The sequence below is a fragment of the Hydra viridissima genome, unplaced genomic scaffold (assembly GCF_058129835.1).
Source record: "Hydra viridissima isolate aposymbiotic clone 2 unplaced genomic scaffold, HvirCarnegie_v1 scaffold_2, whole genome shotgun sequence".
Classification (NCBI taxonomy): Eukaryota; Metazoa; Cnidaria; class Hydrozoa; order Anthoathecata; family Hydridae; genus Hydra; species Hydra viridissima.
The window spans coordinates 23120001-23131769 of record NW_028324301.1 but is presented as its reverse complement, the minus strand read 5'-3'; the positions used below and the strand labels follow the sequence as shown (position 1 = coordinate 23131769).

Here is an 11769-nt window from a genome sequence, read left to right as displayed (position 1 = left end):
CTGGAATAACTAGAGCTTGCTTGAAGACATCAGAAAAATTTCCTTTGCGAAATAAATTAACTAAAATGATACTTTGTGGCTTACATAGAATTTCTGACACCAGTTTAAGAAGTTTTGTTGGAAGGCTGTTCGTTCAAACACTCTTACTCTGTATGATTGTAGAATTAACATAGCCGAGAGTTTCCTCTTTTGTTACTGGTTACATGTAAAAAGTGTTCCTATAAGGATTGGTCAGATACATAAAAGTTGAATCTAGAATTTGGAATTCCGTTGGATAATTTTGAAGCAATCTTAGCGTAGAAATTGTTAAAATGATTGGAGTTTTAGGATTAGTTTCGCATTTTGCTGTTGATGAGTATGCTAATTGGGGAGTTACCTTTATTTGGCTTTTTTTATATTATTGATAATGACGCTAAAATAATTTGGATAATATTTCTTTTTGCTAAACTTCAGAAGATTACTTACATTATTACAATATTCTTTAAACTTTATAAAAAGTTAATTTTTCATTTTACGGTTTTTTGATTTTGAATTTTTTTTTTGAAGCTTATCTTTAATTGTTTTTGATTTAAGAATGCCTTTTGTTAACCAAAGTTTATGTGAATAGTTATTTGATTTTTTGTCATTTTTTTGTTGCGCATGTTTATTCAAAATACAATCAAAAACTTTTAATAGTTTTCTAATAGAATCATTAACATCATTTTTGTCTTTTATTCAGCCATCCCATTCAGCATTTTAAATATCTTGGACAAATTTGGATCTTTAAAAATTTTTAAAGCATCTCCAAACAATAGGTTCAGCTGAAGTTTGCGTTTCGGAATGTGGTATTATTATAAATTGAGCAGGATGATCAGATATTGAAGCGATAAGGTTGCCTGAAATTATATTAGAAGAATAAAAGTTTTTAAAAAATGCTACTAATTACTGTCTGAGATTGAGTGGTTATGCGTGTAGGTTGTATAGTAAAAGGAAAAAGAGAATTTGAAACTATTGATTCTAAAAAATGTGAAACCTCATAGGATGTATTTAAGCAAGTCTAAGTTGAAATCTTCCATTAGCATAAATTTTTTTTTGTCTATAGTAAATTTTTTCAAGAAGAGGATTTCGGTAGTGATCAACAAATTCAGATGGACACAATGTTGGACGACGATATAAACAACCAACTATTAAGTTGCTTCTTTAAGAATTTATTACTTCAATAAATATAGATTCCAGTTCTTTACTTTTAAGCAGAGTAGAGTCAATTCTAATGCTGAAGCTTAAGCTAGATTTAATATACATCAAAGCTCCACCCTTTTTAGCTTTAGTTGACATGTAAGTAGATACAGTATGCGACAAAATTATTCATACCTTATTACAAAATATGATATCGCAATAAAACAAAAATCAAATTGCTTTAAACAATTTTTTTAGGAACTAAAAAAAAAAATTATTTTATTAACTATTAATAATATAAACTATAATATTTGCAAAATTATACCTTGTTTCTAAAAGAAATGAAAATTTTTTAAAAATTGAGATTAAGCGTCAAAAGTATTCATACCTCATAAAGTTTTATTAAATATATCAGAGTTTATTGTTTTATAATTAACTAATATTTAGTATGAAGTTCTTAGCCATCGATTACTGCTAGCAAGCGACAAGGAATGCAATCAAATATGTTTTGTAAATAGTTTTGAGGAATATTATGCCAAGCTGTCTCTAAAGCTAAAAAGAAACTTTGTTTGTTGATGTTGTACTCATCCCTATTAAATTTGTTATCCAAATAATACCCCAAATATTCAATTGGATTGATATCCGAACTTTGAACAGGCCAATCCAACAACTCAATTTCATTTTCTTCGAAATATACTTTGGCAATCTTACTGGTATATTTTGGATCATTGTCATGTTGGAAGATAATTTGATCCGGTAATTCTAATTTATTGAAGGAGAGCATGAATTTCTTTCGTAAAATACTTACATACCCAGCTCCTGTTAAGTTACCAACTCCATTATAAATGAAACACCCTCAAACAAGTACATTACCATCACCGTGTTTGATGTTTGCTTTTATAGTTTAAGAGAATTATTCTTTACTATTCAGAATGTTCACTTCAATAAACAAATCATTTTGTTAATTCGCTAATTATGCGACCAACTGCAAAGACAAGATTGCAAGCTCTATCATTGTAACGTCTCTCTAATTGCAAACGAGTACCAATTTTCTGGTAAGTGAACCATATCTTGAGAAATATTTCTGTGATCCATAGTTGCTAATTTTAAACAATATCATAATAAATATAAAACACGAACGTAGATATTGATATAAGTTACTAATTCTTAAGGTTTATGGTTAATTCTATTATTGAAGTACTGATAGAGCAAATACCAATTTATTTATTACTGATTATATTATAGATTTAAAAGAAAAACCATATAACTTTATTTCAAAAAAAAAAAAAAAAAAAAAAACCCGATACAATGAATAATGAATTTTATTCAAATAAAGCAATACTATTCAAAAGTAGCAATTAAAAAAAGACACAATACAAATGTCAGTATTTAAAGTTGCCTCCTTTAGCTTTGCAACATATTTTGACTCGTTTAGGCATAAATTTGACCATTTTTATACATAGTTTGCGTGAGATGCTCAACCAAGTTTTCTTCTCCTGTAGGTCCTTAAATGATGCGTTATGCGTGCTTATCATTTTTAAGACCACCCATAACCAATTATATTTATAAAGGGTTGAAATCAGATGATCTTGCACACCATGGCAAGACTGTTACATTGTTTTCAGTGAACCGGTAAGAAATAAATTTTACCGTGGAAGCAGTTGCTCCGTCTTGTTGAAGCTTTCCGATTTTGGCTATCAGAGAAAAGATATCTTTATAGAATAGGGTCGAAGATGGTAAAAATGCATTTTAAGGTGTTACTTTGTGGATGAATTAGTTGATTAATAAATTAGTTGATTGTGGATGAATTAGTTGATTCGACATGTGTAAATATAGGAATATGCGGTACTGTGATGGATATTACATCCCTTGATTCCAGCAGATTCTCCACCTTTCTGTACCATTGCTACAAAAAAATTTGTAAGATATTTCTCATTTTTTAACCGTTTGACAATCCTTGTGTTTTTTCGTTTAAGCATTTCGAAATTCGAATCGTCACTGAAAAAAATTTTTGGCCTTCTACAGACCAGTGCAATCTATCAGGGCTATTTAAATTATGACAACTCCATAAGTTTTGGTGAAGTTACGTCACATCGTAGTTATGACAACTTCATAAGCTTTGGTGATATCATACGTCACATAATAGTTAATTAAACAAATTTTGCTAATTAGCAAATAAAAAACCAAAATCTTGATTAAATTAAATTTTACTTGAAAAAAAAGTTTAATATACTTTATGAATACAATTGTAAGTCTAAATATTGTGGGACGAATGCACTAGTATTAAAAAGTTATTACCAAAATTTAACTTTCATTTCGTATTCACGATGTACAAAAAAAAGTCACCAAATTTTTTCAGTAAAGTGCCAACTTTCTTGTTTACAATATTGCTCATAACAAAATATCTTCTTGGTCTTTAACTCTCTTCTTATTACATGTGATGTTTACTTTCACTGATTTAACAGTATAATGCTAATTGTATAATCGATTCTTAAAAAAATTTATTTTTTTGAATACAGATACAGTGTTTTTGACTTTTCTACTTTGATGTCTTCGATTTAGAGGAACTGGAAAGTAAGACTTGGAAACAAAGTTTTTTTTTTCTTTCTTTTTTTTTACGTTAATTAGAATTTTACGCGGTATTTCTAAGTTACATTACTGTTTTTGACAAATGAAGTAGATTTCAGATAAAAACTGCGAAAGGCGTGCGAAAGTTGTTATTACAAGAAATAAAGATGATTATTTTTGGCATGAAATAAGTTTTATTTTTCAATATAATCTTCCTCAACTTAAATAAAGATTGTCCAACGTTTTTTTCAATAATTTTATTCCATTATAAAACGATTCCAGTTTGTCTGCAAAAAAAACCCATCCATGGCTTCCATGGCTTCTTTATTCTATATAAAACGCGTCCCAGTAAGGAGTTTCTTCAGAATTGGAAATAGATAAAAGTCGCTGGGACCAAAATCTAGTAAATGCAATGGGTGGTCAACCAATTTGTACTTTAATTTATTGATTTTAGTTATTGTCAAAACACTTTTGTAAGCAGATGAGTTGTTTTAACGACAAATGATTTTTTTTCGCTAACACTGGTTAAACTCAATGATTTTTTCATCTAGTTGATTTATAAGACTTGTATAATAATTAGAATTGGTTGTTTTACCTTTCTGAAGACAATCAATCAACAAAAAACTGCTGCATGGAACAGTCTTTTACTTATTTGGTAAATTTCCAACAATACATTGATTCAATACATTGTTTCGATAGTTGTTTTTGTTCCGGTGTGTATAATAACTTCCAGTTTCATAGAATTCAATTAATTTTGCTTAAAATGATCTAAACAACCATTTGAAAACGTTTTTGATCAATTGCGTTTATGCGCCACCCATCTTTTACAAAGTTTTTTCATCTTTAATTCTTCATGCAAAATATTTATATACTTCAGTTGCTGATCATTTTATACCGTATCATGGAGTTTTCAAATCATTTTCAGTGTTATGACACCCTGTTTTGGGACGTCCAGTGTGTGAATCATCTTAAAAGCCATGTTTAAAATCAGCAACCCAGTTAACTGCTGCTGAAGGTGAAAGTGAAAGTGAAAGTGAAGAGCATTTACACACTTATTGAACTTGTACTTTTTTTTACGCCTAAAAATAAGAATTGATTCACTGCGCGATATTTGATTTTTTCCATAGCAAAGAAATGCCCTGACACGTCGTCTGATTTGTAAACAAAAAATTGACGCATCAAAACGAGTGTTCACGTGTTTATACGAAAGTTTTAATAAAAAAAAAAAAAAAAACAAATAGAGGTTTTATTCATATATATCATTTAAGTTATTCTTGAAAAATATCGGACGGCCTACGTATATAGCGTATATAACGAACGGCCTACGTATGTAAAATGATTTGGTACCTTCGTGAATGCAGATAAAATCACAAACCAAAGGCCAATAAATTTTAAGTAGGGGAGAGTGGTGACAAGTGAGATAAGAAAAATGTGGGTTTGCTCATTTCCCTGTCATTTTTGTACCAAATTTATGAATACCAAAATGAAACATAATTTTATCTGAACTCAATTTTTTACTTCGTTTTTGTGTGTGCTAATCATTAAATTAGCCTGTATTGAAAAGTTATCAAAAGACATTATTTTCCATCTTCGTTATTCGTTGGTTATCGTCATTTTTACTTTTGATCTTGATTAACTTATTTATACCTATTCATTTATTGTTGTAAATAATTATTTTTTTGACTTGTGCTCATACAAAAGGAAGTTGTACTTGATTTAATAATAATATAGTGAACTAGCTATGTTGATAAGTGGGGCAGCTTGTTTCACTTCTCCAATCACAGGTGCTCCGTATGATATGGGAATACAGCAATAGTAATGGTGAGATATGTCGTATCTCACCTGTGATGGTGAGATAAGGCATATCTCACCATTACTATTGCTGTCATGTTTGACTAAAATCTTTTTGACTATCTATATCCTTTTTTTTAAACCTTGATATAGATCTAGACTTCTAGACGTAAACAAAAACTATCATTGGTCAAAAGTATATCTTTAAAACATCAAATACTGTCTGATGACTGCCCTATTTCTCTCCCCAGAGTCCCACTTTTTCCTTTGATTGTCCCACTTCTCATCACCTATGTCCAAGTTCTCAACACTAAATATGTCTCTTTTTTTTTAAATTAATATAATAAAATATGTAAAACCATAAGCTGTAGCATGTTTAAATTATTTATTTTTGGGATTATTTTCAGACAGATGAAAGGGAGAAGATGCAGGTTTTATTGATATGCAAACATTAACAAATATTACAAATTTTATTTTATCTTAATAATGAAAAAAAAAATTGGAAATAGTGACGACGTAGTTTAAATGCTTCATAACGTCTTAATTTCTTTGAAAAAATCCTACTAGCATTGTAAATGGTAATGTATCATTCTGGGTACATTGATTTTTCATTTTGTTTGTGAAGACAATAGACACAATCCTTTTGTTTGAGCAACTTTTTCAATCTTATTGAATAGTATAATACTTAAACCAAATGAATATCGAGCAATAAATAATTACCAAAGGACATTCATTAAATCATCTTGCGGCTTTTGTTTTATAATTTATTAACCGCATTTATGGTATAATGGGGGAAATGCATTTTCAGAGCATTGCACAGTGGGCCAGATATATAGGATATGGTGGACAAAACCTAATTATTACCCAATTGCTCCCCAAACCCATTTCGATATATAAATAATCATTATACATGAAATAATATTTATTTTTATCAAGAATATTTTAGTTTTTAATAACAAAATTACAATTAATAGGCTTAGTAAAAATTTTTTTTTTAAATCAACCTTCTTTTCAAAAAATCAAACAAGAAATTGTGTTTAGCTACAAAGAACTAGAAGAAGGTGGAGCTGATTCCCTCAGCAAAGCCAAAACTTCACTGGGGATTTTTTTAAAACTCTTACTATTTTTGTTATGACCTTTTCTTAATGATGTTATGACAGGATCACTAGATACAAGTAGTCTGTTAACCAGGTCGCGGTTTGTGTCTATTCTAGAAGTCTTTCTACTGAAATCTTTCCTAAACTTTTTAAAATCCTTGTTGCGGGCCTCTTGTGCCTCCTCTGACATCAGTCCAATTGGCAAGTACTGTCTAGCAATGATGGCATGACCATGAACTAAAATTTTGTGTACTGATTGTGACATGTAATACCAGGAATACTTAGATATGTAAAGTTTAAGAGCAGTAATACAAAACTCTTTAAACTTGACATTATCAATTTCAAATCCAGATGATAAAGTGACTAGAATGATGTAAAAATAAAATAAAAGAGTTTCATCTACTTTCAAAATTTTGGCAGTTAATTGATAGTCTGCAAAGGCTCGTCGGGCGGTGTTTCCATCATTACTGGTACCTACAAATTGCATATATGTGATAGTTAACCTGATGATTCATATACAAGTATTTATGTAATTTCACTTACCAGATCCTCCACTTTTTGGGAAATCCACAACCAGTCCCATTTGATTCATAAATTCTGTCTGGATACGTTTCTTCACTTGCTTAACATTTTCCTTATCTTCAATAGCTCTAGACTGCCACTTTTGAGTTTCCAGCTTGTATCCAATATGTAATACCATTTCAAAAAACCTAATCCAGGAATGCAGGCTAGAAAGACCATATTTCAGTTCTAAGTTACTAGCATTGTCCAATTTCAGCACCATTTCTAAGTTATTCATGATTTTTGGAGACACACCACACACAGAGCAACATTGAGTTGAATTAGTCACATCAGACAGAATAGTTTGAATTTTGCCATCAATCATGGTCAGTTCTATAATACTTTTGACAACCAGTTCTTTTCCACTAAAAGTAACATTAAAAATACTACATTTTTCTATTTCAGATTCTAAATATTTTGCTTCTTCTAGGACAACAGCTTTGCTTTCTTTTTGAAAAGAAAATCTTATTGGACGACAATAAGCAGTAGATGATGGCTTGTCATTACGCCATAATAGTACTTCTTTATCATTGCAGAACCCACTGAGTTCTAGTGGTGCTAAGCAAGTAATGAACAGAGATTCTTCTTTTTTTAAGTTACGATCTCCAGCTTCCTCACTACTCACTTGCTTGTACACGCTTTGCCCATTAGCCCCATCAAACCCGGCCTTGCAACGCAAAGTCAACCGGGTCAAACAATCCAGCATTGTGCTGATCACAGGAGCTTGCACCTCGCAGAGTCTTTTTACTGTATGTTTTAGTAATTCTTGTAGTGGTATTTGTGCTGAATAATCATCAACAAAGATGTTCTCTGGATAGCAGTTAGCTTTAGACAATCTTATGTTGTTGTATGAAGGATATATATGGCAATCACGTTCTTCAGCTCCATTTCTGATAAGTTGGTAGGTTGATTTTGACATGCCACCATCTATAATTAATGCCAGACCTTCATTAGGTGTATACTTTTTAAATTGACTAGAAGGTTCTGATATCTCAGCAACTTGCTTGGCAGCCTCATAATTAAACTCATTCCTTAATTTAAGCCTTGCTGAGTGGAGCAACTCATCAGTAGTAAAATTATTTATAACATCATTGAGTCTTCTTCTTTTGGTTTTGTCAGATGCGTCTTCAAAGGAGCAACTTGGTCTTCCACCAATATTATGTGATTGACTAGAATTATCAGACTCAGATATATTATTACTGTATGTAGATTTAAAGTCCTGAGCCAACCAATTTTTATTTTTACTTTCAAACTTTTTATTTCCCCGGTTTGCATCCTTCCATTTCTTTTGATATACTTTTAAAAACGCAGCACATCCAGTAGAACCCAAATTCATAGAGACTAGAATAGCTTCTACAGACATAGAAAATGATTTATCACCAGGCTTTAGTTGGTCATGCCGTATACGTTTATGGACATCACTAATCTTCATATCAACTACAAAAAAATGATTTTAACGTTATTAGTGCAACCACTATAAAAAAATATAACATAAATATGGTCATTATTTTCATTTCAGCTACATTTAATTAGGCCAGTATAATAAGCACAGCACCTATTATTACCTAAAACCAAAAAAATAGGTTTGTCGCGAATAGCATTTTACGAAAATATCTTTTTTTAAATGTTTACCAAACTTAAAGGGGCAGCTAAGAGCAGAATTAAACACCACCAACAGGCTATACATATATTGTATTAACTTATTTTAACATTAATAAGCGGTTCCAGCAGGTTCTAAACTATATGCGTCACTTTTAATAGAATATTTTAATATTATAAATAAGAATCTTACCTTTATATTTCAAAATGAAACTGTGAGTTTAATACAAGACCTTGGAATTTGTTGTGGCATTTTTCGTAAAGCTATAAAATTAAATTTTATTAATGTGTCAATTAATTTCGCATATGTTAAATAATTTAAAGGTTATTCGTTGTCATAGTTATAGGTGATATATCTATTAAAAAAATTAATAAATGAATTTCTAAATATATTCAATTGTAATTGATAATTGTACATTTATGATGTACTACCAAACTACAAATAATGTTTTAAACCATTTATTATGCTCTTATATACATAATATACTGAGTAGTTGGAAGTATTTCGAATATTTTTTTTTGAGGTTTTGTCTACCACCTGGCCCACTGTGCATTGTGGAAAAAAAGGGATACTGAAGCATCAACAGTTTACAGAATAGTTGTAAGACACCGTATTAAATCGCCTAAAATTAGCTTTGCTATGTCTTGACCTTTGTTTTTAAAGTTTGTTTTTAAAGTTTGTTTTTAAAAATTAAGATTTTTTTTTGGTTCACTTTCTTAGATATTTAACAACGTTTTTTTCACCCAGATGTTCAATATAGCAGTAAAAACAATAAGAATGAAAAACCTATTTAATTACAAAAAATATTCAAATCAGTTTGAATTTTACAAATCTGAATTTAAAAAATGCTTGTTCTTTGATATTCATTTCTTCCCGTTGGATGTTTTGTAATCAAATGTTTCACCGACTTTCCTGTTGGTTTAAGCAGCTCTTTTTTTGTTTTGCCCCTCCATCCATAAGACTTTTTCGTATAGCCTTATAATACTCTCTCGACAACATTTGCCGTGATAATTTTAATCGCAGAACAACTTCCAAAATTTGTTGTAAAAACCTCTTTGGACCCCCCTGACAGTTTTTGTTTAAGAAAAACTTTTTCGCTTCCTTATGATCAATTTCCTGAATTCAAAACTTATTTTAGTTTTGAAATATATTAGCGGTGCATGTAATAAAGATGAAGCCGAAAATATTCCGGAAAATATTTTTCGCGTTTTTTAAAGAGAAAAATTTAAAACGTTATCCTGGTTTCTGTCGCTATAGAACACATCCAAGGAGCTATAAAAAACATTTTTAAGGAACTTTGTAACTCAACTCAAGAAAAAATAAGTGTAAAAAATTAGCTTCCCACACTTGCCCCCGTGCTAAAAAAAATTCTCAACAAACCCCCGTTCGAAGTATTTGCAGCGTGATCCAATCATCGTATTTCTGGATATCGGGAAAGGTAGATATTTTCTTAAAACTATGACAGATTAAAATTTAAAACACTAGTTGATACAAGAGTATAACATCAAAAACAAGCTTATCTTTTTCCTATCTCCATATGATCAACACTGAAAACAACTTAAGCGTATATTATACGAGCTATCATAAATAAACTTAATCAGGTTTGGTGCGTCTCTTCTATTTTTTCAAATCTTTCAGTCAAAAACATTTCATAATTTAAAGAGTTAGTCATAAATACTCTGTGTTTTTTCCTATTTATATCAACATGTAAAAAATTCATTTAAAAAATCCTTTACCATTTATAATGCTTTATTATATAAATCTTTTGTGTTTGCTCGTATAAAATGAATTAATTTTTTTACAATGCTGTTATCACTTATAGAAACTTTATGAATTCTCTTTGTATAAAGTAACTTTTTTGTTTGCTATAAGAATATAATCCAGTAAGAGAGAGTTAAATGTTTTATGTACTTTGGTTTTTTATATATATTTATTTAATGCATGTCTTCAAATTATTAATGTTTTTTAGTTTACTACCATACTTTCAAGTGTAGTCTTGACATATAGTTATGAATTATGAATTATTTTAAGAGTGAATCAATACAAGCTTTTCTAATTTAAATTTTTTTTTCCAATTGGTTTTGTAAGAATGGTTCTGAAAAAAGAGTATTGTCAATAGCAGTTTAAACTATATTTTCCCCAATGTGTTTAGCTACTTGTTGGTCAAATAATTGAAATGCCCATTGGAAAGTACTCACACAATAGACTTGCCACATCATCTGTAGAGGATGATGATATAACAGATGACCAAGAAGCAGTAGAAGAGAGTAATGACTATTACTCAGTTACACATATCGGAAATGAAATTATCACATCAGTTACTCAAGTATGTTCAGTAGTTGAAAAACTATATTCCCAAAATTATTCTAAACTTCGATCAATTTTGAATACAAAGAAAGACCAGTTAAAAGTTGATAAATTTGGAGTCAATGTCTTGATAAGAAGCAAAAAATTTGGAAACAATAAATGTTACAAACTCAGTGAAATAATTTCAATAAATAATGATAGTAAACATGATCACCTAATATTCATTGTAAGCAAAACTACATCAAATAGCTTGTCTGTGGATGTTTATTCTTGCAATAATGTAAAGACTGCAAATCAAATTGTCCAAGATTGCATGAGATGTTTTGAAACCTGCAAAGGTGTTGAAGGATTTAAATATGGTTCTTTTCCGATGATGGTGGAAGTAATACATTCTCATTCTGATGGTGTTAGCATTAGTGAAGGTTCTTCTTTTAATGTCAAAAATGCTGCATTCCAAACCAGTAATGTGAAGTATGATGATCACCATGATACATCTGAGTTTGGAGATTTTCAGTCTGTGATGAGCGATTATAGTTCTAAAGAGGATAATGACCTAAAATCTAAACTTGAGTTAAACAAGGGTGCTGAGGCAAAAGATGGAGATTTTGAAAATTCAAAAGCTTCTGAAAATCTAAAAATGAAAGATAAATCATCTGTTATTTTAGATGAGTATGATCTTTTCAAGGACAG

At 30.1% G+C, this 11769-nt stretch overlaps 2 protein-coding genes across 7 annotated transcripts in view; one reads left to right on the top strand and one right to left on the bottom strand.

Annotated features, from left to right (window-relative positions):
- The first annotated feature begins 3636 nt into the window (after positions 1 to 3636).
- The window catches only part of LOC149892506 (uncharacterized), a 9566-nt gene continuing 1433 nt past the window's right edge, over positions 3637 to 11769 (top strand). Inside the window, exons 1-2 of one of the 5 annotated variants that reach the window (XM_090080559.1) lie at positions 3637 to 3729; positions 10925 to 11769. The exon at positions 10925 to 11769 is cut by the window's right edge and continues 1433 nt beyond it. In XM_090080559.1, the coding sequence (XP_089936685.1) occupies positions 10949 to 11769 (821 nt within the window). In that variant the 5' untranslated portion in view covers positions 3637 to 3729; positions 10925 to 10948. Of the gene's footprint in view, positions 3730 to 9354; positions 9373 to 10016; positions 10211 to 10245; positions 10379 to 10924 lie in introns of those variants that run through there. The other 4 variants (XM_090080561.1, XM_090080558.1, XM_090080557.1 and 1 more) reach the window with 4 other exon arrangements.
- LOC149892507 (uncharacterized) lies at positions 6324 to 9314 on the bottom strand. 2 transcript variants are annotated; one of them, XM_090080551.1, is made up of 3 exons: positions 8965 to 9314; positions 7155 to 8609; positions 6325 to 7085 (listed from the first exon to the last, which is right to left on the bottom strand). In XM_090080551.1, exons 2-3 carry the CDS (start codon positions 8602 to 8604, stop codon positions 6556 to 6558), a joined length of 1980 nt encoding a protein of 659 aa, XP_089936677.1. In that variant the 5' UTR covers positions 8605 to 8609; positions 8965 to 9314; the 3' UTR covers positions 6325 to 6555. The 2 variants fall into 2 exon arrangements, with proteins under 2 accessions (XP_089936678.1, XP_089936677.1); XM_090080552.1 differs by having other exon boundaries at positions 6324 to 7085; positions 7155 to 9314.